Raw genomic sequence first — 26,862 nt, forward strand, 5'->3', positions numbered from 1 at the left:
ATTTTGAAGCCATTTTGACGGTGGAGTTGTGAGATAACCCAAGCCCTAGCTCTGAGATCAAACTTTGCCCTGGTATTCCATAGGCTAGCACCTCATAGGATCAAATTGGCACTTTTAATTGGGAATTATTGCTTTGATCTGTTCTCTTTCTTTGTCTGGGTTAAGAACATCATTGGTTGCTAGATTCTCTCTCCTTAAGCTAGGCTGGGTCCGCTTGGTCCCGTGTGGTCCCATACCTTTGAAAGGTCAATTCTTCAAGAACCATTTGGGATGTCAAGTTCAATAAAGATTTTAGGATTGGGAAACTCCTTTATAAGGCATATTCCTCTAACCTAACCCTTAAATCCTCACCTCCTTATCCTAGGAATATTTGTACCTTGCTTGAAGAGCAAGCAAGCTCCATTCTTAACCCCCTTCTAGGAAAAGGATCATTGAGGTCACTTCACATCCATTGGTTGATTCATCTTTCACAAGTGACTTTTTATATACAGGGTCTCCTCCCATCAGTGAAAGTTCGTAAAGAGTAGGGAGTCTTAGTTGAGGTGACAGTGGGCTAAGTCTCCATCTTTGCCCTTGATCTAGTAGTTGTCCCTTTTTAGCCCCCTGCTTGTTTGAGTGGTAACATTTGGCGCCGTTGCCAGGGAGGAAGAAGGTTTACCTCCCTAGTGAATCATTGGTGAATTGATTCATTGACGACATCTATAAGCATTCCTCTGGCGACTTCACTCATTGTCCAAACCCATAGTTTACTTGAAGGCGACAACATTCCTCCTTTAACTTGGGCTATTGCAAAAAGGGCAAAGCGAACTCCATCACTTGTTGGAACCGCCCTTTTCCCTGAATTTGAGAAAGTCAGTGATCCATCTAGTTCTAACACTGACCCAAAACAAGATCAACCCAAGATGACCAAGAGTGAAGACACTTGGTTAGTGTTTTTTCCCATTTGAAATTGAGCGATGATCCCAAACCACTACCTAACAAATATAACCGATGGTCCTAAGTTCAAAGGAGATGCTACTTGGACTGTCCGTGGTTTTATTGAGTAATTCTATTGGAAAATGTCCCCTAGGATGATTTTTGCTGAATAGGCTCATGATGCTTTTTGCTCTATCACTTGAGGGACAAGCAAGAGACTGGTACCTTAGCCTTCCCCTGGCATGCATAAAAGACTCTGATGACTTTGAAGACCTATTCATGAAGAGGTGGTCACGTAATGCCCAAGGGACCTTTAGCATTGAAAAATTCTACCAAATAATCAAGGGAAGGGAAGATGTACGAGAATTCATTCAAAAATTTGATAGGGTATTCAAAGATATACCTGATCATTTGAAGCCATTCGAAGCCAACATTCTTGATAAGTTCATAAAAGCGGTGGGTGGCCACTTCACCTATATGTGTTAAGGGATAAGAAACCTTCCATTTTGGCTGAAGCTAAAGAGATAACAATGGAAGTTGAAGAAAACATACGAATCTCAAAGGTAGGGATCACTAACAATCCTAGAGCTAGCGCTGAGGTCAAGAGGGAGAAATCCAGATATCAACACGAAGAAACTCTCCTTGCCATCCTCAAGAGAATGGAAAATCTCACTGAAGAAGCCAACGCACATTACAGGGCTATCATGAACAAAATCATTGCCTTGGAAAGGGCCCAAAAATCTAACTATATTCCAAAAGGAAAACCCTTTCCCAAGAAGCAAAGTGAAGAAGATAGGTCGAGCTCTTCTCAATTCCCAAACACTTTGGCATCAGACCCATCGTTTGAGGATGAGGGAAGTGAAGAGGAAGAGAGTGAGGATGAACAAACTGATGAGCAGGCTAACCTTGTGGAATTTGACATCTTCAACATTTTGCTAGGAGGGTCATATACACATCCTCCCATTAGTGAGGTCACCCTTAAAGAGGAAAATGAAGAATCCATTCTTAACTCTGATAGCAAGGGAAGGTTCAAAGGGGTCCAATATTCACGAAAGGAAAATAACAAAGACCCCACAACCTCTAAGGAACCATCTAAAGAAGACTCATTGCCTAAGAAAGCCCCTCCCAAAGAATCTCTCCCTGAAATTCCTCCCAAGAAGGATCCCCCAACCAAAGCCAATCCAAAAAAGGATCCTCCAAGGAAGGAAAACATCAAGAAGAAAGAAAAAGGGAAAGAGGTTAAACTTGACATTGACATAGGAGTTGTCGTAGGAAGAATGACCATACCCGTTCCTTTGAAAGAGATTGCTAAACTTCCCGAGCAACAACAACAAATCAAGAAGTCCTTGGGAATTCAGGAAGAAGAATTACCTGAAGAATTACAAAACATTCATATTCCTGACTGAAACCCTAGGTATGAACTGTTTATGCTCACTTTGACTATCAATGACCTCTTCTTACACAATTGTATGTTAGACTCGGGGGCTTTCGCAAATATCATGCCCTTAAAAGCTATGAAGCAATTGGTTCTCAGCATCACTAGACCATACAAGAAGGTGTGTGGTTTTAACTCCAAGCCTGTGGAAGTAGAAGGACTCATCAAGGACCTTAAGTTTTCTTTGGCTAGGAATCCCAACATATCCGTCCTCATGGATGTTGTTGTCATTGATATTCTTGATGTGTGGGGGATGCTATTATCTAGGAAATGGGGGGCTACTGTTGGGGGTCATGTTCAAATGGACTTATCATATGCTACCATTCCGCAATTTGATGGAACCCCTTTTATCCTTTATAGGGAACCCACCTACGTATCTCATGTGATCAAGCCTGGATCATACTATGAAACACATGAAATTGAGGAGCCTTCTCCTATTCTCCTGGCTCAAGAAGTGTGTATCCTCAAGTGACCAATCTCTAAAGTAAGCAAAAAGTGGAAGCCTAAAAAGCAATATAAGGCCGGGGACTTGGTCTTGGTTGATAGAGGTCCAATGCCTATCAAGATTCATGGAAAAGTTGGGGAGGATTATTATTACATTGCCAAACTCGACGACCAACATTGGCTCGAGCTGGTCAAATTAAGTTGTATCATCCCTTTCCTTGAGACATTATATTGTATCATATGCATGGTAGAGTAGGATGCATTGCATGTTGATTTTGGATTAGAACTAACATCATATGATATTTCTCATGGTAGAGTAGATGCTTCTGAATTAAAATTTACATATTTGATTTTTTTGTCGATTTTATGGCCTAACATTAAGCATGTGCGATCATGAGACGCTGTGAAAGCATGCTTCTCTGTGTTCTTCATCTATTATACGTGCAGGTAATAGGTCTACAGTAACCAAGAGATTGCTGGAGTTCTCGTGACCTTTCGTTTGAGGAGCTTCGTCCACTTCTTTGAGAGATCACGTCCCATTTGGAGCCAGATGTAACCCACCATTTGTGGTTGATATCCCTAGGAGAATTTTTTTCTCCAAGATGGTCCTCAATCGGCAGCCAACAGTCCCTTGCAGCCACCAACTAGCTCATTGTGCCACTTCTCTGCCATTGGAGCCAGCCATGTGGTCCCTCAACCATCTGTCATGATCGTATGTTTGAAGGTGGGCCTCTCGAACCTAAAGGTATGCCTTGTCATTTGATAAATTGAGCATTGTAGTTGCTTATCATGGACACTTATGGGGATGGATTAATGGGGAGATTCGATGGAAAGAATGGGCTATGTCTGTGCACTTGTCCCTTCTGTCCCTTTTGGGTATTAACCTTGGATTCTAGTCCCGTGGGATCTCTTTTACTGACCATTTGGATTTAGGGATGGTATTTCATGGGAAACCTTGATTTTGGTTGCGTGGTATTGCTCTCTCATCCGCACATATTACCCCCTTTCCACCCATTATTACTCCATTCATCATTTCTCCCACTTGGGTTCACATTCCTCCACTGGGTCCACATAGGGCTAGCTCTCCCCTTCCCCTTGCCCACACCTTGAGTCAGGCCTGGAATGATGCCCCAGAGGTTGATGCAGCTAAAAGGAAAAGTAAAAGCACAATTGGCCACATTCAATAGGAAAACGTACCACAAAATGCAAAAGATTGTTGGGACAAACACATTTAGCACGTCGGCAAAAGCTAATACATGAGCTCTACCCCATCATCATGGCCATCACCTTAGTTCCTACAAGCTCTATGAGCCCCCTTCATCATACAGGAACCCATGATTGTCCCAACCCCTGGTGGGAAATGAACCACCCTACTTTAAAAGGGGTATCCACTGCTATCTCACACATCATGATCTTACCCCTCGAGCCCCGAGTAGTTAATTAAAGAAAAATCATAAAAAGGCAAAAGGCATATAAAAAAGGGTGGAAAAATCATGAAGGGTGGAGGGCACCATGATTGCTCCCTCCTATACATTATATACCCATGTGTGGGCTTCCCTTTTATTAGCTACCCTTGTACCTCAGCATGTGGCCCAAGACTACCCCTTCTCATTCCCTATTCCATTCACCTATTTATCACATGCCACCACCTTTTAAAGGTTGTACCTTGGACATATTATCCTCTTTAAAAGTAGAAACTACCTAATGGGATACTTCGTTAACCCCATTCGGAGTTTGGAGACATTAGCACATGCCAAAGCCCATTTTGGAAGGGCAGTGCATTATGAAGTCCCCACTTGTGGTCCATGGTTTGTAAGCTCTTTTACTCGATTTCCTTAATGACTTGTTGTACTGGAAGGCTAGGGGACAAATTGGCTCTTATGTAGGATTGCAGGTGGTCTCCATCTTGTGTTTGGTCTCCCTATACGGGGTCCTAACCCTCCAGAGGGCTACATGGAAACCCATGAGGTTATTATCGTGCCTCCACACCCATTGGGAGCGCCACAAGTTTACTGTTTGGAGAACAAGGGGCAACCCCGTTGTCCATCACTTTTGAGGGTCCTATACATCATTATGGCACCTATGCACCTGATCAAGCCTCTTGGAGGGCCCTACGACATGCATTGTTTATCATTTGACCTCTTGAGAGGCTTATTATTTCATTCATGAGTTAGTTTGGTAGGCTTGTCACCAAAAGTTAGTTTATTAGCACATTATTTTATTTTTGGGGCTTATGTAGGCCTAGGAGACTAATTCAAACTCCTAACTAGTGTATAAATACAAGTGAGATGAGTTCATTCTCTCATCATCACTTTGGAGGGGATCGCGAAATGTAGTCCTTAAGGCCTCCTTGACCGAAATACGAGTTCATTTCTCATCATTCTCCTAGACTCCATTCTCCCCAAAGGATTAGGCACTGGTCCACCAATAGGTGATCACTCAAAGAAGATTTTTCTCCACCTTTCCCTTTCTCTTCTAGGTCTAGCCAATTTGGGTCACCTAGGGCATCACTTTCCTGACAAAGTAGCCAAAGAAAATGTTCGATCTCCTAACCTCTATTGCACTGGTGTGTCCTCAAGGCCTCCTCCAATTTTGAAGCCATTCCAACGGTGGAGTTGTGAGATAACCCAAGCCCTAGCTCTGAGATCAAACTTTGTGTTGGTATTCCCTAGGCTAGCACCTCATAGGATCAAATTGACACTTTGAATTGGGAATTCTTGTATTGATACTTTCTCCTTCCTTGTCTGGGTTAAGAACATCATTGGTTGCTAGATTCTCTCTCCTTAACCTAGGCTGGGTCCACTTGGTCCTGTGTGGTCCCTTACTATTGAAAACTCAATTCTTCAAGAACCATTCGGGAAGGCAAGTTCAATAAGAATTTTAGGATTGGGAAACTCCTTTACAAGGCATATTCCTCTAACCTAACCCTAAAATCCTCACCTCCTTATCCTAAAAATCTTTGTACCTTTGCTTGAAGAGCAAGTAAGCTCCAATCTTAGCCCCCTTCTACGGAAAGGATCATTAAGGTCACTTCACATTTATTGGTTGATTCTTCCTTCAAAAGTGACTTTCTATATACCGGGTCTCCTCCCATCGGTGAAAGTCTGTAAAGAGTAGGGAGTCTTAGCTGAGGTGAAAGTGGGCTAAGCCTCCATTGTTGCCCTTGATCTAACAATTGTCCCTTCAGGAGTCCCTTTTATGCCCCTGCTATGTAGAGGACGTGGCCACCAGTAGAGGACGTGGTCTACCTCCTATGGCCACTAGTTCTTCAACTTGTAGAGGACATCAGAGTCCAATGCTAGCCCCAAGCCTTCTTCATCTAGAGGGAAAGTTGTTACATGTTCTCGCAAAAGAGGCAGAGGAAATCATTAGTTGGTTTATTTCATTGTATATGACAATTGACACATGGTATGAGATACATTATTATATTTTTTTTTGATATTTTGAGGTGGAGTCAGGACTCGGGATTCAGGACATGTTTCACTATTATGTGTGATGTAGCACTAGACATATTTTGATATTACACATCTCATATCTTAGTTCTCTTTTCATATTTATGTGTCAATGCATTTGTTTTGTATTGTGGATGCTTTAGATACTAAAAAAATTGAAAAAATGATATTTTTTATTTTTATTTTTTAATTTTGCCGATTTTTACTGAATTTATACTGATTTTTACGATTTTTTCCGATTTTGGACCCATGCCGATTTAATCACGATCATAATTATCACAATATTGGCTGAAACAAGTTCCTAAACACATGCTATCTTTAAATTACAAGTTGTTATAAACTAGGGTTTTGTAGCAGCAAAATTACGGTATGCAAAATTTTATAACAAAAGAAAATTCGCTTAGATTGATAATAGACAAGTGGAACTCAAGACTATTTTATTAATAAACCATGAAATAAATTACGATAATTTGCAATTGTTGAAAACACCTAGAACAAGGAAAACCCTAGATGTCAACCCTAATTAAGGGTTGAATATTTTTTCAATGAAATGGATGTAACTCCTAACCCTAGTATTATAAGTTAATTAATGCTCTAAAATGCAGATTTTGCGGTAAAATAACCCTAATTTAGCCTAGAAAACATACAAAACAAAATTAGGGTTTTATTCTTGTTATTTTAAGAGGATTGACATGATGGTAGACTAGTGCCTTTCTCAATAAAGGGCTAATGGAGTGCAAGGAAGAGTCTATGGAAGAGGGCCGATGTAAGTGATTTATGAGAGAGAGAAAAAGCTACAATGAGGTTTCTCTACTCCACAAACCCTAACAACTTTCAATCGAATTGGAGATAAAAATGCAAGGAAGCTATACTAATGTTCTTTAATAGAAACTTGATGATAATTTTGCGAAGTAGATGTTAGAACCATACACGATTCAACAAATTTGGTGAAAATTTCAATGAAACACCAATTCTACAACAAATGCAAGATGGAAGAAGATGCTCATAATAAATTTGCACAAATCACCGTTTATCATCCAAGAGAAAAATCCATCCAATCACAATATCCTCCCTAAGACAATTTGCTCATTTAATGCTCCATAGCAACCAAGAGAAAAGAGACTAGGTAGTGCGTATTCTTTGAAGTGTGAATGTGACAATGAATCAACACTAAATCGACTTTCTTCTAATTATATGAGGGCAACCAAGTCGATTTAGGGTAAAACTAGACTAAAATCCCTATAAATATTAAAATATGTGATTACAATTAGGTCAAATGTTGATCCCAAATAGACCTATATCAGTGATAAAACCAAAGACAAGCCTCAACTAGTCCACATATGTGAGTCGAAATTGCCTCCAAGGGTGATGTCATCCTCGAAAAGATGTCCTTTTCATTAAAATAGGTCATAGATAAGTCAAGAAGGTACTCCTAACACCAAAACCACATCTCCTCATCAAAATGTGTTCAATCAACAAGTAAAGGCTCCTCAACAAGACAACATTATGAAAATGAAGGGGATGCCACAAAGCTAGGGCATGATGTCATCATGCGTAGCAATGTACCATCCCCTCGCAAGGGATGTCAAGTCATCATCATCATGAAATCATCCTAGAAATAGGCCAACGTTCAACAAAGAGGTATCCTGGAGGCATCTTGTCACCTCAGGGGTACATTAGCTTACTAAGCAATGCCTTTGCCCAAATATCTAACATTTCAGGTTTTGGAGGGAGAGGAGGGTGTAATCAACACTGCTGGAAACATCTCAAGGTCAATGCTCCTCAGAAGGTGGTCAACATCTTGTCTTTGATGCGTAATGATGTCATCAAATGGGGTTGTGCATCCTCTCTAACATGTTGGAGAAGCATCATGTAATCCCTCAAGGGATAACAACTGTACTGGGGAGCAAACATCTAAAGCATACTCACAGAATCAAGTTAGATCAACATCATAGGTGCAAGAACTATAAGTGCATTAAAATGGGCCATATTTAATGTGAAAAGCATCAAACTACTTCACACAAGCATCATCTTCAAATACCTTTCAAGCTTTTGATTTGTAAACAAGTTACCAAGCTTAGATATGGGAGGGTTACCACAAGGTCCTATTAGGTGCTTCCAACCCTAAGGGGAGTAACAATTCCTAGGCCGACCCATCAATCAAGGTTTACTTCATGTAGGATGCCATAATTTTTGTACGAGCTATGAAATTCCAACATCCTTAAGTGTTATGATGTGAATAGGGAGCAAATGTGTGACTTGAGTTACCATTTTCCTCGAACTAGTTTTACCACCCTTCTTGTGTGCCTTTTTCTTTATTGATTTTTTTTTTAGTAGATATAGCTCGGGTTACAAGCTTTATTTGATTTTTCATTGACCCCTTAAAAATGAAGTGTTTCATTGCTCATCAGGGTTGGGATAATCAAAGTTCCTTTATTTAGATAGCTCATGCATTGGCGTAGAACTAGGCGAGGGCTAATGTGGGGGTAGAGCTTAGGCTAGGATTTTGTTTGCATACATCCATTTGTCTTTGCCAATCTTTTGCATTTTAACATCATGGCACATGCTTTTTTTATTTTTTTTATTTTCCTATTCCATCAACCTCTTAGGGAAATGTTTTTGGGCACCTACTCAAGGATGAGGAAAACAAGGAACCAATACTAGTGATAAATTGCAATCAACCCGAAGATGGGATGTTGATACAAGGGAGATGAAAAACCTAAAGTATTGATTACCCTCGACAAGCAACATCAGTCAGAGCCTCCTATTTGTGCCCCTCCTTGATAGTGGAAAGTAAAGGCCTCAAGGAATGTCACACTAGACGAGGGTTAAGTGAATCACCAAGGTGAAGCTTGGAAACAAGAATTACCTTAAACATTAAGTGAAAGCACCTCAAATGGATGATGTTCCTTACAGTAGATGATCCATATTCATCGAATGACTAATCTAGTTGAAATAAAGCATTAACCGAAGCATAGATTTGAGGCCTTTGAGGCTATCTATGTATGGATTATGATAGCGTTGTTGGTTGGCAGGTTGAACAAAAGGAGAATATTTTTTCCCTATGTGTTACCCACTTTGGTGGGTAATAAGTTGTATCAGTTTCCGATCTTGAATTCCCTTCCTTTCTTCTTGGGTTTTCACACTTTCACTTGTTTTCCTTAAAGCAGGTGTGCTAGCGTTGTTGATTATGTCCTAGCTAATCATGAACTTAGCCCTTTTATCCACCACTTCTTGGTTATCCTGTGTTGGAAATAACGAGAGGGGGGGGGTGAATCTGTATTTCCCTTACTTTTCACATATGGTTAGTTTATCTTTTATATATTCAGAGCATTCAACAAAACATGAAACATCATCATATCACATTATTAGTACACAAAAGATTTCTATCCACAAATGATTCGTTATGTATTATTTACATACAAATTTACTAGATGAATTGGAAGGATGTACAGGATTCCCCACGGGTTTTAACAGCAAGGCTGGAAGGAAACAATTGCTCCCTAAGTAAGTTTGGGCTCCTGTACTAGGGACAATCACCCAACTACAACCTGCCACTTCAATTGCTGTGACTGTCCATTGTCACTCTTGCTGCTACTGTTGCTGCAATTCACTCCTACCACTATTCACTACCACTCCTACTACTGCCCCTGCTGCTACCACTGTCCACTCTCACTGCCACTGTTGCTGCTACCACTGTCCACCAAGACTTTACTACTGCTGTTACCACTGCCCACCAAGACTCTACCACTGTTGCTACCATAGGCTTGCAATCTATAGGTGCTCACATGTTGCAACTAAAAACATCCTCAACACTCCCACTTTTCAAACTCTGGCATTGTCATCATATGAAACTGTCACAAGATCATTGTCAAGGAGACACTGTCATAACATCACTGACATCATCACTGTCAAGAAGGGATTGTCAAAATACTAATTATTGCCAAGCTCTTTCTTACTGTAGTTCTGTCCAAAAGGGATAACACTTTATCTTGTGTGATGATACAAAATGCAGGTGAACTGTCAGCTTGACAACTAACCTTGCAAGGTCATAGTGGTCAGGTCCTGAAAGCTCAACAATATATCATTGTAAACGTAGACATAAGGAATAGCAATAATGTAACAAATGTTGAATTGTGTAGCTTGGGAGGTAATCCAAGCCCTAGGGTTCAGGGTTTGGAGGACAAAGCGCCACAAGGGCAGCTTGTGGGCTTCGAACCCAATTGTGGGGTTTTGGCACCCATTGTGTTTTTGGGGAAAAACCATGATGCATTCACGTCATGTGATGGGTGAGGATGATATTTCTCAGGAAGACGATTCCAACGCATCGAAAATCGCCCGAATCCAAGTTGTCGTTAGGGAGATATGAATTTTTGAAGTTAACATAATTATTATTGGTGTCAAGTAGGCCGACTTGAAGAACCCAATGGACGTGCTGCTTCAAACATGACGTTTTGGAAGCCCTTCTTATGCATATAAATAAGAGGTGATTGGAGTGTCATTTCACTCATCCAAGAAGCATCTTTCATAGTCTACACATCAAGAAAGCCAGCTCGAGTGTGGGCAACGTGAGTGCAGGAATGCACGAGTACAGGAATGTGAGTGCAGGAACACATGGGTGCAGGAACGTGTGAAGTGCAGGAACGTGCGAGTGTAGGAATGCGAGTGCAGGAACACAACTACAGGAATGTGCGACTGCAGGAATGCACGAGTGCAGGAACGCGAGTACAGGAACGCGCGAGTGTAGGAACGCGCTAGGTATGTATTGTATTGATCTGTTAAGGTTGAATTGATGCTAGTGGATGATGTCCTAGGAGAGGACAATTTAGAAGCTTGTGGGAGCCATTTGGAGGACTTTTTATGATGGTCAAAAGTCTATCCAAGGCGTAGATCTTGCAGTGAAGAATTAGACATCATTGGTTTGTTGGAGGGCAATGTGTTGATAGCCCAAAGTAGCCCTAGAGCAGCATACAAGAAGGATGTTGGATGTTGCGTGATTGGGTGAAATTTGGAGCCTAATGTGCAACACTTTGATGGACAAAAGTGACTGCTAGATTGGCAGATTGGAGCTCAGGTATTGGCCAGCCTAGAGAGCAGATTGGATGAGCCCATGTTCATTGTAGCAGACATGACTTGCAGTAGTGATAGGAGGCAACCCTCTTGGAGTCTTGATGTGTAGTGGCCTTGATGGACTAAGGCACTACTAGTGAGCAGTACGGGTGCGACAGACCGACAGGACAAGATACGACATAGAAGTGCTGCAGCCAAGTTTGTCATTGTATCTTGTAACCATATACTGTTGTATTTATCAGATTTGGATTAATATAACGAAGATTGGTGATTGTACATTATTGTACAATTTTGTTTAAAACTGTGTATCATTGTGCATATTGATTTATTGCTTTATATTTCCGCTGTGCAAAGTAGTTTATGGTTGAGATTCTTGGTTTGGTAGCGTCAATGATTTTAAGACTCTAACTTAGACCCAAGGTTGTGGAAATTCAACATGGTATCAGAGCGTGTCTGAGCTACTTTGGAAATGATTAAATCAAAGTTGTGCTCAATGAAGTACACCGTGAGAGGGAGTTGGTCACATTGTGAGTGAAGGGTTCACTACAATGTCAAAGTTGCAGGCAGGTATCCGATATGAGGACAGGTTGGAGGGGTTGTCCAACTATAGTCCATGGAAGGAAAGGATCAAGTTGATATTGCAGGTCAACAAGATCTGGGATTTTGCCGAGAAAGAGATCAAGAAGCCAACCGACCCTAAGGAGTTGGAAATATGGGAAGATTTGGATGCGAGGGCGAGACTGATCATCCTAGATGGTGTGAGGGATGCCCTAATACCTCATTTGTCTGGGAAGAACACCGCTCATGAGATGTGGGTGTCTCTTCAGAATTTGTTCCAAAATAAGAATGAGAACTGGGTATTGGTATTGGAGGATAAGTTGAAGTCCACCAAGATGTTAAAGGGTGAAAGCATGACCTCGTATTTGACGAGATTATCTCAGGTCAAAGATGAGCTTGCTGCCATTGGTGTGACTGTCTCAGATGGAGATATGGTAAGGATTGCCTTGAAAGGGTTCATTGAGGAATGGAAACCCTTCATCAAAGGAATCGTTGCCAGGGAGAAGCTGGCAGACTGGGATAGGCTGTGGAATGACTTCATTTAGGAAGAGTTGTGAGATGAGGATCTTCAGTCAAAGTAGAAATCTTCAGATGATGACATGGCACTTGCATCATGAATGAAGGGTAAGCAAAAGGAGGACTTGAGTAAAGTCAAGTGTTTCAACTGTGGTGAGATGGGTCATTTTTCATCGAGATGTCTGAAGAAGGGAGATGATGAGAAAATAAAAGGGAAGCAGATCGCCCTTATTGCCAATAAAGTAGAGATGGATGAGCTCGCTAGAAGATTGGAAGACGAAGAGGAGGATTTTGCTATGATTTCTCATTTCTCGCAGAGTACTATCAAAGAGGATGGATGGTACGTGGACAGTGGTGCGACGAAGCATATGACAGGGTCACAGGATATTTTTGAGACTCTAGTTGGATGGGACTCGAAGTTGCACATGGTGTTGGGCAACAAGAGTCAGTTGGAGATCCGAGGATCAGGTGTTGTGCCATTCAGAATGGAGACAGGATGTATGATCGTGTCCAGGATGTATTGTTTGTACCAGGACTCAGATATAATGTGCTCTCCGTCTCGATGATGGAGAAGAAGGGGTTTGAGGTCTTGTTCTAGGATGGAAAGGCAAGACTCAGGCTCAGAGGCTCTAAGTTTGATGGGATTGTACTCGGAGTTAGAGAGCATGGTCTCTACAGGTTGATTGCCAAGCCTGAGGATCATGGAAAGAAGCAGGAGCAAGTACAAATGCAGGTTCTAGAGAAGCAGGAGCAAGTGCAGGCTTCAGAGGAGAAGGCACATGTTCCCAAGAAGAAGGTACACTTTTCTGAGAAGGTCTAGGTTCCAGAGACTCAGAAGGAGTCTAGTTTGAGAGGGAGCTTGCAGATTCAAAGGGAGACTTTGCAGCCCAAGAAGAGCGTGTGGTCAGTGGTGAGCAAGGGTGCTCCTACAACTGCCAAGAAGGAATCATGGAAAGAGTGGAAGATGTTACAGGATAAGAAGAAGAAGAAGGTTGCTTCTGGTAGTGACAGCGACACTTCTGAGAAGGGCGTAGTTCACCATACAGGGATTGCTACGATTGTGAGCGTCAAGAGTTGGGCAAGTGTTGCGAGTAGTGATGATGATGACGAGATACATCCTACTCTTGGAAATACCTCCCTCGCTAAGAGGGAATGTTGAATTGTGTAGCTTGGGAGGTACTCCAAGCCCTATGGTTCAGGGTTTGGAGGACAAAGCGCCACAAGGGCAACTTGTAAGCTTGGAACCCAAGTGTGGGGTTTTGGCACCCATCGTGTTTTTGGGGCAAAACCATGATGGATTCACGACATGTGATCGATGAGGATGATAGTGCTCGGAAAAACGATTCCAACGCATCGAAAATCATAATTCGAGTTGTCGTTAGAGAGATGAATTTTTGAAGTTAATATAATTATTATTGGGTGTCAAGTAGGCTGACTTGAAGAACCCAATGGACATGTTGCTTCAAACATGACATTTTGGAAGCCCTTCTTATGAATATAAGTAAGAGGTAATTGGAGTGTCATTTCACTCGTCCAAGAAGCGACATCTTTCATAGTCTACACATCAAGAAAGCCAACTCGATTGTGGGCAACGCGAGTGCAGGAGCGCACGAGTACATGAATGTGAGTGCAGGAACGCATGGGTGGAGAAATGTGCGAATGCAGGAATGCGAGTGTAGGAACGCGAGTACAGGAACGCATGAGTGCAGGAATGTGAGTGCAGGAACGAGCTAGGTATGTGTTGTATTAATGTGTTAAGGTTGAATTGATCTAGTGGATGATGTCCTTGGAGAGGACAATTTAGAAGCCCGTGGGAGCCATTTGGAGGACTTTTTGTGATGGTCAAAAGTCTATCCTAGGAGTAGATCTTGCAGTGAAGAATTGGGCATCATTGGTTTGTTGGAGGGCAATGTGTTGATAGACCAAAGTAGCCCTAGAGCAGCATACAAGAAGGATGTTGGATGTTGCGTGATTGGGTGAAATTTGGAGCCTAATGTGCAATAGTTTGAGGGACAAAAGTAACTTATAGATGGGCAGATTGGAGCTCAGGTATTGGCCAACCTAGAGAGCAGATTGGATGAGCTCGTGTTCATTGTAGTAGATGTGACTTGCAGTAGTGATAGGAGGCAACCTTCCTGGAGTCTCGATGTGTAGTGGCCTTGATGGACTAAGACACTACTAGTGAGCAGTACGGGTGCGATGGACCAACAGGACAAGATAAGACATAGAATTGTTGCAACCAAGTTTGTCATTGTATCTTGTAACCATAGACTGTTGTATTTATCAGATTTGGATTAATATAACGAAGATTGGTGATTGTACATTATTGTAGAATTTTGTTTAAAACTGTGTATCATTGTGCGTATTGATTTACTGCTTTATATTCCCGCTATGCAAAGTAGTTTATGGTTGAGATTCTTGGTTTGGTAGCGTGAGTGATTTTAAGACTCTAACCTAGACCCAAGGTCATGGAAATTGAACAACAAACACTCCTTTTCGTTTGATGTATATTTTTGATGATTGTACTGTAATGATCAATTGTACTTTACTGCACAATCACATCGTTAAGATATAAAGGCTAGACTTCTTCAATGACTACTGATAGTGATCATCATTTCAAAGGCCTTGTTCAATCCAAATCTCAATGACAGTAAGAGTCTGTTCTCAATATAGGGTGACTGAAACCATGACTGCAAAAGTCGTACTGTTGCAAAATGATAATGGGATTATTCAAAACCAGACCATTGTACTAAAGCCCTTGCTCAAATTTAAACAACAAAAGGTTTGTTCTTATGTTAGTTTCTGTAGCATCGGATGTGTTCTAGCCACAAAACTTGGTGGAGAGGCTAGAATACATGAGATCTCCAAAACCCAGAAACGTTTTTGGAAATTCCACCTAGAGATGGCTTTATTAGATTATGAGCCAATTTTTAAATATTTCCCAAGTCTAAACTTAGGGAGTATGATAATTAATAAAAATTAATTTAGTCAAGGTGAGAATTCTCTAGAAACTCACACGGATTGATCCATAAATGATTTGAGCCATCGATTAAGATTTAATCTTGGCCGTTGGAGTCCCAATAGGAAGATATAAGAAGGGATTGATGTGGTGATGGAGAATACACCAGAGTCACTTTTAGAATTCGATTTTCCAAAGTAGCAGGAGTCATTTTTCGGAGAGTTCGAGCTTCAATGAAGAAGCAGAGACAGAGAGGGGTAGGGACAGTGAGACTGGAGGAAGTTTTCTAGATCCAACGAGTACATTTGCAGAGGGGCTGAGATTTCTCCAGGAGGCTACATAGAGCCTCAAGAAGCCAGTTTGATTTGCTGAATAACGCAGACATTTTCATTTCTAGAGGTTGGGAAGAATCCCAGAGTATCGGAGAGACGATTTCCCAATGAACAACAGTCAAGACGACTAGATTAACAGTCAGTTTGGGCAACAGTTGCAGCAGGTAGCACAAGGTTGACGCAGAGCTTGTGCAGGCCTAGTTGGATGACTTGCTTTTTAGAAGTAGTTCAGTGCCAGAATTGCCTGGAGTGAGTAATTTCCCTCTAGTATTTTTGCCAGTATTTTTCTCTACAGGATTGCCAGATTTTGACATCCAGATTATTGTACTCAGATTTTCTCACTGCTGCATAATAATAAAACTGTCAGCTGCTCCACCGATTTTCCCTTGTTGGGTTTTTCTGGGAACTTTTGTCCAAAAATAACGGTGTCATATTTTTATGTATGTGTGCTAGATTTTCTCAGATTCCAGCACTATTTTCTTTCGCAATATTTTATTTGTGAAGGTTGTAGTGTGATTTATTTGATATTTGCTGTAGCAGATAAATTGTTAAAATGATGAACAATTAGAAAAATAAATTCCAGTTGTTGCAATATGATTTCAGTTTTGAAATTTTCACATAGTATCAAAGCATGAGTGATTAGCCAAGAAGCTCAAAAGCAGAGGTGAGAATTTCTTTGTTCAATGGGAGCGGCAGGCTGAAATTCTCAGAGACATCGCAATACCTAGACATGCAGGCCAAATTGCTGGGGCAGAAATTTGATTCTTAGTTGTAGGGTTGCAAAAAAGTCGAGTTGCTCGGGACAATGATTCCAGTAGTCGGAGGGAGCAGCAACAACTTAGATTTTTGCTGAGCAGATTCCTTGGTTGGACGCAAAGGGTTTTGTAGTCGCTGAACCAACGTCGGGTGGAAGAGAAAAGCACAAACAACAGAGGGAACATTTTTCTCAAGGAACTTCAAGTCTCAGAAGTTCGATTTTCCAGGCAGATTGGCAGTAGCAGCTAGCAGATTTGCACATTTCAGAAGGGAGTGTGAGTAGCAGAGCAACAACCAAGCATAAGGAAAGAGGGAGTTTTCGACAGATTCAGAGATGGCCACAACAGGGCTTAGTGAGCAGGATAGGTTGGATGGTGCTTCCAACTACGTCATCTGGAAGGCTAGGATGTCCTTCCTTTTAGATGAATATGGCCTGAAATCTTGCATAGATAATGTGGTGGCAATTCCCTAGGATGCAGATCAGCTCAAAGAATATAGGAAGGAGATGGCGAAGGCGAAGCGGTTGATCTTGGATGGAGTTCGAGATCATATAGTCTCACTATATAATCTAAGGCATCAAAATTACCAGTGTTCTATGGGGTCGTGTCCCCCCACCTGGGGGTCAAGTTTCCTAGCTCCCTCGCGCTCTGGGGACTTCGGGACAAGAGGGGGACGTTTCTACCCGCTCCCAAAAAACAGGGTATGCGAGGAAACTTGAAAGGGGTCGTTTCCTAGGTGAAAGGGGTCTTAAGGGGTCTTGAGGGGTCGTTTCCCTAGAAAAAATTCACAAATTTTTTTTATGGAACAAAAAAAATCATAATTTTTAATATTTGTTGACCGACCGTGAAGGGTTTACATTATGTTCATTTCACATTTCATTTTCTGTTTGCTCCTTCGTTGAACTGAACACTACCGCCATCGCCAAGCAGCCTTCTGTCTGCTCCTTCGTTGAACGAAATGCTGCCGCTCATGTATCAGACTTGACTTTTATATTATTCAATATTCAATGTTCATAGTTGGAAGTGGAACATCAATATGGTTTAAAGTTTACAATTTAAAACTTTAAACATTTGTAATTTTATAATTTATTTTCATTGTGCATTGTTAGTAAGTTAGTAGACTAGTAGTTACACTGTATAGTTACAAAATTACATGTATGATGTATGATTATAATTTATATGATAATGATATCAATGATCATGCTTTTTGTTTTATATTTGTTTCAATTATATGATTCATCGATTTATATTTTATATTTATAAGTTTTTAAGACCCTGACGTCCCCCCACGTCTCCTAAAAATTGGTGGGGAGCTTTTGCATAGGCCGCTCCTGTGTATCCCCGTTCCCTCGCCTCCTTGTACCCGGAACTTGGTGGAACATTGCTTACTCAGTAAGATTTAGCGAATCTTTCACATCCATAGACTCCATCATCCAAAGGTCTAGGCATTAGCCTTTTCAAATTGGTCACATATCAATTCATCCCCAAACTAAATTTTCGCTCTCTTTTTCTAATTTAAGCCCTCTTAAGGATAAGCGACCAATTAGGGCTTGGTGCAAATTAGCTTAGAGGAAGAGTCTTAGCTTGTGGAAGGATTCAACATTGAGGGAAGACTTGGTTTCCTGAAAGTCAACCTACCTTAGTGGTCAATCTCATCATTTCAAGCCCTAATTCTCTTGCCCTAGGAAAACCCTAGTTTGCAAAGCTTGAAGTTGAGGGCTTAATGAAGGGTTCTCTATTCCATTTGATTGCTGATATCTAATGGGGGAAACCTTTTCTTGGCCTATTGACTCTAGAACAATCCATTTGGTTTGCTATTTCTTAAGCCCCAAGTCAATTGTGCCCTAATTTGGCCTGATTGTAGGATGCGAGTTACTTTTCACTTGCTTGATGAGCCCCGTCCTTAAGAAGAGTCATCCTCTATAATCCATTTGTCATCTTGATCCTTGAACCTAACATCTCTCATATGTGACCTCTCTAATGGGAAGCCTCCCATTGGTGAAAGTCCATAAAAAGTAAGGGGTAGTGGCTGTGGTGACAGTGGGCCACACCTCATTGTTGTCACTTAGTCTATTGCTTGCCTTATAGAGCACCCCTTTACAAGACTTGCTAGATTTTGAGACAACAGTTCCAAATGAAATATCCATCTGGGAGGTTACTTTGTTGAACAAATTCTTGTTCCTTAATTCCATGAGCATATTTGGCTCTTGAGATTTCGCTCCCGTAGGGCCCTTGGAGAAGGAAGTCACCTCCAAAATTTTTTCCTGTGAAAATTACTGAATCTAACACATCAGAAACCCGTACTGCAATTACTGGCTTACACTGTCCTACTTGTTCTTTACATTAATAAGTTATTTAATCGCACAAACATCGAAGTAAACACTATTGCAGCCTTCACAGATATACATATCATGCATTGAAATAAACGGAAACAATAACACAAGGGACACCGTTATTTTTGGACAATCGTCCCTAGAAAAACCCAATTCGGGAAAATCCGTGCAACATATAGAGGGTTTGTATTATTAAGCAGATTTCGTGAATACAACTAGGGTGCTAGAAATGGCTCACCCAACAGAGAATATCCTTGGCAGTAGTACCTCTATTCGAAGACAGATATTTCGGCAAATCAGCAACTAGATGATCAAACCCTACAACGACTCCTGCTATTCCCTATGCTGGACAGTGAAAGCTGCTCCAAGCACTGCTCAGGAATTGCGTCACTCCTCCAGGAGCTGCGTCACCCTATCCCGGCTCAGAATCTGCTGATCTGCTCCCAGTCTGCCCCACAGAATCTCCCTAGCGCTGCCTCTGAAGCCCTCTACGGCTTCTGTGTCAGCCTCTACGACCCTTTGTGTCCTCTGCGTCAGCTCCTACGGCCTCTGCGTTAGCCCTTCTAGGGCCTGTGCTGTCTCTCCCGACACTTCACTGCCTCTCTGCTATGTATTCTTCAGCCTTGGATGGAAATCCCTTGCTGAACTGCCCCTCACTGCAACTGATCACTAACTCGATTTTCTCAGCAAACCTCGCCCCAAAAAATCGAATTCTTGATCTCTCTTGGTGTATCTTCAACTGACCCTCAAGCCTCCTCTTAGACTTTTCCTGTTGATGATTCAACGGCCGAGATTAAGTCCCTAATCAACGGCTAAAATTAGAATTAGCTTGATCCTCGTCACGTAGAACTTTCTCACCCATATTATATTAATACACATTACTATTTTTCTTTTCCTAAGTTTAGACTTAGGAACCCATTAAAAATATTAATTATTTTAATATCTCTTCATTTGGGTAGAATTTCTCCAAATGATTTCTGGGTCTTGGAGATCTCATGTGCCTTAGCCTCTCCACCAAATTTCAAGTCTAGAGCACATCCGATGCTACCCAAAATCAACATTTCCCACCTAGAGCGACATTATGGTTTATTAGGTTTCTGAATCCTGCCTTTGAGGGGCCTCCTTAGAGGAAGCTTCTTTGAATGCTAATTTTGTGTTTAAACACTTTGATAGGCTCTTCAAGAATAGAGGAAGTGAAGATCGAGATGGCATTAAGAAAGTTTCCTTTTAAAGTGCTTGTCCATTATTATTTTCTTGCATGATAATATATATATATATATATATATATATATATATATATATATATATATATATTGTACTTTCTATATACTGCATTTCTCCCTACATACCTGTTTGGGGGGATCATGTTTCCATGATGTTCCTGTTTTCAAAAACTGTATCTGTTTCCTAGTTTTGTGCAACTTAAGTTTTTAACCTTTTCCCTCCAAATTATGATAGGAATTGTACTCTGCCTCTATAAATGTTTTTCATTACAATCCTTTTGACTTGTTTATGAAACTGTAATTTTATTTTTGATAGGGATAGATAACTGGCTTTATTGGAGCTTGGACAGGTTTGAAAATATTGTTTTTTAAATATCTGAATTACTAGGGGCTGAAATGTGATTATGCTGGTTAAATTGTTTATTGAACTCTAAATCTCTGCCGGACAAGTAGTTGATTATGCATAAATGGTTCTTTGGCAGATATCAAAGAATTGATTTTCGCATACCTAAATCCCTGAGGGACTGTGAATATGCAAATTCAAAAGAAGAGTAAGTTCCTCAGGATTGATTCCTTCCTACTACTGAAATATTGGTCTAGAGTAATTCAAGTTACAACAGTGTATTGTTTGTATTATGTAAATTGACATAAAATGTTTTAGTTCATTTAATGGTTAAGTGAAACAACAAACGTGATAGCTTAAGAGGACTTGATGAAAGAACACAGTTGTTAAACTCTCTTCCATTGTAAGTTTGGAGTCTGCAGTAATTCAAGTTACAACAGTGTATTGTTTGTATTATGCAAATTGACATCAAATGTTTTAGTTCATTTAATGCTTAAGTGACTAACAAATTTGGTAGCTGAAGAGGACTTGATGAAATGGTATAGTTGTTAAACTCTTCCATTGTAAGTTTTGAGTGCAACTAATGGTGGAAACATATTTATATTCTAAATTGTAGCGAGAAGATATCTTGGAAGGATATCTGCGCCTTTAAAGTTGTTCCCCACAAAAAGTTCTCCTCCTTGCAGCTTTATGACTTGCAAGATGAGTACATTCAAGAACAAATCAGAAGGCCTCCAGAACGTACTACCTGCAGGGTGAGTGCCAGATTATCTATAGTTTGATTTTCCTACAGTATCAAACTGATAACACTTTAATTTCTATGTTTATTTGTGATCCAATGAATGCATTTAAATCATCACAGCTACACAATGGAAGGAGTGAATAAAGAGAGTATTGCAATTTTTTCTAGTTCAGCTTTTGATATTCCAAAAATACAAGAGATCTTGCGAAATTGCATTTGAATATAAACTTTTCGAAAGAATAGATATTGCTGTTATGATGTGACGAGAGAACGCAATGAACCTTTTTTAATTTATATTTATTCTCTCAAGGGTGGTTACTTTTGTCTATGTTGGATGCATTATTATGTTTTTTACTGGCTCCATCATTTCTTGCCTGCTTCTGTATTTTTTGCTAGTCCATGGAATATTTTCTTCTTTTGTTGACATTCATTGCCCTCTTTACCATCCAAGATTCTAAAAATATCTGAGGAAAGTACAGCTACAGCAGTTGAAAGGGTCTACAGTTGTAAGGAGGTCACATGACAGCAGTTTTCTCCAGCCACTGAAATGCTTAATCCGGCGCTGGCATGATGTGATAGTAGTGATTTTGTTAATAAAATATTCACATAGCAGTATGGAGAGGTTGCTTTAGACAGTTAAAAAGGGTAAATTTCTTAACTGAAAGAAAAGCCTTTCAAACAACAGTTTAGTTTCATCCATCTACCTTAGTTTGACTTTATCTATCAACAACAGTTTGACTTCATTTCAAACAGCAAGTTGATACCCAATGAATTGAGGTAAAAATAGTCAATTAGAAACAAACATCAGATGTTGACCTCTTGCTGTTGGTAGACATGATAAGGAAGGATAGGCTTGTTAGGATATTAAGTTCAACTTGGTGTCATGTGTCTATTAGGTAAAAGTCTGATTCTTAGTGTGTTTCTTTCGTATGTGCTGTCACCTAAAGTGTACACCTAAGGCGCAACACTCAGAGTAGGCTGTCACTCTGATCCCTACTCACTCCGTTTAAAGTCTCTCCTAGCTAAGTCAAGGGGGATAGTCACTAAGGATGATTAATGAAGGAAAACTTGTTGAAGCAACAAGTCTAGGAGATCTAAGGGCAAGACAATTATTATTAGTGCAACCTGATTATGATTAGAGCGAGTGTGAATATTTATGAGCAATGTGTTTTAAGATGGATTCAATTAAGATCGATGAGACAAATAAGAAATAATTATGATAGACCACTGCTTTAACAATGCTCAGTGTGAATTAAGAAACTAGCAAATAGATGTCTCAAGTCACAATAATAACAATGCTGCAAGAAGAGAAAAAGTTAGACGGATGAAATGCAAACTCTAAACTAGGTGCGATGCAAGATCTTGGTTAATTTTAGTTATATGCCTATTCTAGGTGAAGCCTTCTCCTCAATTGTTTTGAAATTAGTCACAAACAAGGTTGTAGAGAGAACCGCTGGGGAAAGAGGCTAAGACCTCATTAACGATACCTCCCCAGGAGCTCTAACCATACAAGTGCCTCTGTCCCTGTAAGGGATTGCCCACAATAGAACTGTAAGGTCACCTATGCTAACCGTGAATGGGGGTCTAACTTCTCAAATTGAATGGTGGAGAAGGTGTGCATAACTTTCTATTCAACCAAGCTTAGGTTTGGAGGTAAATTTTAACCATTCAAGTCGATCTCTAGGATGAGAATGCAAATGGGATCACAATTATGAGAAGTGTTTCAACATGAACAATATAAATCCGGTTGCAACCAAGCTATTCAAATATTGCTTATCAACCCAAGATTATAGGATGCCAATTACAATTAGAGAAACACTTCAAAGTTACTTAATGAAACAATGATAGCAATGATGTTTGATTACTTATATGTGCCTATTAGGGTTATGTTGATGGTGTTGGAAATCCATCAACCAAGGGGGTCTCCCCGATGTGAAGTCCCAATTAGACCTCACATCGTTTGGAGTAGGAGCCCCATCTAGAGTATCGACCCGACCACCATAACTTAAAGGTTTGCCTCAGCTGCAATGAATAACATAAGAGAGTATGCACATAACATTTGAAATCAGCAAGAAAGTTGACACTGTGAAACACCAATTGCAATGTGTAAAAGGAGGCTTTCACAAGAGGGAAGTAAGAGTGAGTCTCTAGAAGGAAAGTAATAGTACTATCCTAAGAGAGGTACACGAGAGCAAGGAAAGATTTGTTAGTTATCTAGCGAAATAGTTCACATAGACACAACGAACATTAAAGAAAATACAACACACATTCAACAAGATAAGTACCAAAGCCAATGAAGTAGTTCAATTTCCTTAGTACATATGAACAAAACATATACCGCAAACATCTAAAGAATAGTCTTACAATATTCACAATACATGCATGAAAATGTGTTGGCTTAGCGAGCTTCTGATTATTAGGTGAAAGATCCAAGTACACAGTTACAATGGCGAGCTACTAACTCGAGTAGTGGAACATTAATTCACTTCTTGCTTCTCCAAAGAAAGATCTTCTCTCCTATGCTAAGCTAAAGAAGCCAAGGCTAGCTCTCCAAAGGCTAAGTCTCCAAAATCCCATTTGCTTGAGTTATGAGGGTGTATTTATAACAAGAGGGATGACCTTTCATATCCCCTATGACTCTTGAGTTACCCTCATGACTCATGGACTTCTAATGTGACCTTTGGAATTTTCCTAAAGACTCTTTTGTCCATATATGACTATGTGACTTTTCATATTCTAGATATGACTCTTGGATTTTCACACATTACATATTGTCCTTTCCTTTTAATAATTACATCATTACGTCCACAAATGATGTGGCAAGGCACATGGACACACATGACATTGTGATGGCACAGGTACAAGTCATAACTTGACAATGATGATATGGACTCCATGATGAAGTGGCAATGCCAAGTTGTTCCTGCTACTGCTTTGTCTTCAATCTTCGTGAGAGGTCTGTACAATACTTCATCTTCATGAAAGATCTGGTTTGTTCTTCTTCTTCACCTTCCAAGGTGTTGAAAATAGGTAGTCTTCACTATGACCTTGGTCTTCCAACTTCTGTCGCAATCTATTGTCTCTTCATCTTCTTGTTCAATGATCAAACTGTCTTTACTGCTTCATAAGTGTCTTGTAGCATTGTCTCCTTCGTGTTAAGATATAGTACCTGCAACTAAACATCACTCATGACAAGATGACATCAATCTAGAAAACTCCTAGTCTAGCTTGCTTCATGAAAATCACCGATTGAGCCGGAACTGGGTATTGGATAGGGTAAAAGGTTCAAGGATTGCGCAATGCGCAGTTCCAGAGGCAAGGAGTGGGGTACTAATGCTTGTGACTATGCAATGCGCAACACTGGAGGACCAAGAGATAAGACTACGTAGTTGAGGGTCACAATCAGCAGGCTTTCCCACTGTAATTGCGTAGTGCATAGTTCATGGGAGAGAGAGAGGGAAAGAGGATTGTGCAGTTCAAGAAGGCAGGGAGACAGATTGCTGCTTGCAATTGCACAATGCGCAAAAGGAGACTGGATGGGAGGCAGGATTGCACAGTTGTGGAGGTGAAGAGGTAGTTCTTGGGCACTGTGACTGTGCATTGCGCAGTCCTTGGAGGCAATAACTGCGCATTGCACAATTCCAGGAGGCAAGGATGCATGCTTGAGGCTTGCAACTGCGCAATGCGCAGTTTAGAGCGACAGAGTGAGTCCAGGTTGGTCGAGCATGAGACTTTCTGGATTTTGACTAAGTGTGGGATCCGTGAGGTAGAGATGAAGTTAAGGTAAGACTTGAACATGATCACACACTCAGAAAAATCAACGACACAACATTGAACACTCAATACTCAGAATCAACATGATCCCCTTAATGCGACAGAAAAATAATGTCCTCCCCCAAGTGCGACACTTATGGTATACTTTGCGACGACAGTGAATAAAACTTTCGGAATGAGTCTAATACATGTCTATATGATAGATAAGACCCATTGGTACCAAATATGCCTCTTGAAATGAACCATAACTTTGTTTTTACAACGTGTGACACTTCCCATGCCAAATACAACACTTGTGAAAGTGAAAGCGACACATGCAAGAGCGAAGATAACATAAAAATGACACTTATTAAAGTAAATGCAAGCAAAAACGACAATTGCGAACATGAAGGCGACACTTGTGAAAACAAAGGTGCGCCAGAGCGACAATTAAGAAAACTCACCGAAATAGAAGTACAATTGCAATCAAAGTGAGAGAGACTGTCAATGGAGAGTGTGCACTGACTGTCAATATGTGTTGCGCAGTACACTGTGCTTATGGATTGTGCAGTCATTGTCATTAGTGATTGTGCAAGCCTTACCTTTAAGAGCTGCGTAGTGCCTATGTAAGCTTGCATTGAAAGAAGTGCACTTGTGAATTCTTCAAGAACTGAGCATGCATAAGCAAGTGACTTTGACACTTAGAATCTGAGGGAACATCAACTGACCATGAAGCAAATATGAACGATCAAGGAACAACAGATCCTAGGATCACAAGTAGGCTCCAAAATTCAAGTGTAAGCAAAATTTTGGAGGGTGTTTGTCGCAACGACAACATGTTACCTTTCACTTATGTGATATATATTATAGCCATTAGAACGAAAGGTGTTAAATTTTCTTCACTTACATATTAAATTCACCCCATGGCATCATATCACTATTCAATTTTACAACATTATTCAACAACATATGCAACTATATAGAAAGGACAATATCATCATCAATGCAACTGAACATAAAGGAACAATAGAAGAAAAACATTCATACATAGAGACACCAGGATTGGTCGGAGGCTAGGGCAAAATCTACTATTGGGAAAACCCTTTCAAATTATTCTTCTTCTTAGCTTGTCATTGAATGATTCAACAAAGAGAGAGTACAATGGCCCATATCTTCAACCATAAACCGATCCAGAAAAATCAACTAAACAACATCCATGAGATGAACCCAACGGTGTTAATAATCAAAACCTTGATTCAGAAGCCTGCGATCAACTGTCACTGTTTGTGGTCAATTGCCAAGCTTTGTGATCAACTGGTGAAATCTTTGGTCAACTATAAAATTTAAACCCTAGGTCTCGACCACATGGAGAGAGTGTCGTGTGTGCAGCTGAAACCCTTCAACGACACGCATAGGCCCGCATACATGTGGTTACAACTGAAATTTCCCTATAGCATGCCTACAGCTGGGAACCAAAACCCCAGATCACACATGCGAGCTTCAGACCCTACAATCTCAGACCTGTATGAACCAATCTCCGCAAATTGCCTCAGGCCTATGCAAGCCAAAACCAAGGAAGAGAATAGAAGAATGCTTCATGACGATTTCATATGAGGGTCACTTGACTTGTGTTTATAGGCTTCCAGGGGTGTCCAATTTGCTTTAGGACCGACCTGATCAAATGTGCGCATGTGGGCTTTAATTCAAAAATACACTTTACCTTGTCCAAATTGAGCGCTTCAATAATCAAAATTGGTCCCTCTAGAAAAGAGGAATCTAGTCCCATGGTTGGAATTTGTCACTGAGCTGCCAAAAATTAACACTCCCTCTCAGCTAGGGAAAAATTCCAATCCTGTCGTCATATCATGTCCCTTCTCAAGAATCTCGTCGTCAAGTATGACCATTGTTAATCTTGGTTCAACTCTACTTGTCTCAGCTCATCTCTTGATTCTCTGCTCATATCTTGATCATTCTCAAATTTGAAAGAAGAATTTGACATTGGAAGGGAGCCCAAGCTACCACCCTCTATCAC

The 26,862-nt window shown here is 40.5% G+C and overlaps 1 protein-coding gene across 1 annotated transcript in view; it reads left to right on the forward strand.

Moving 5' to 3' along the window:
• LOC149241783 (uncharacterized) overlaps nt 1-26,862 on the forward strand; it is a 251,954-nt gene that overhangs the window by 84,123 nt on the left and 140,969 nt on the right. The window contains exons 9-10 of the mRNA XM_089374050.1: nt 20,475-20,543; nt 20,952-21,090. Of these exons, the coding sequence (XP_089230176.1) occupies nt 20,475-20,543; nt 20,952-21,090 (208 nt within the window). The remainder of the gene's footprint in view (nt 1-20,474; nt 20,544-20,951; nt 21,091-26,862) is intronic.

The sequence above is a fragment of the Pinus tabuliformis genome, chromosome 8 (genome assembly GCF_031772625.1).
Source record: "Pinus tabuliformis cultivar Carrire ecotype Pingquan chromosome 8, CPIR1, whole genome shotgun sequence".
NCBI classification, from domain to species: domain Eukaryota; kingdom Viridiplantae; phylum Streptophyta; class Pinopsida; order Pinales; family Pinaceae; genus Pinus; species Pinus tabuliformis.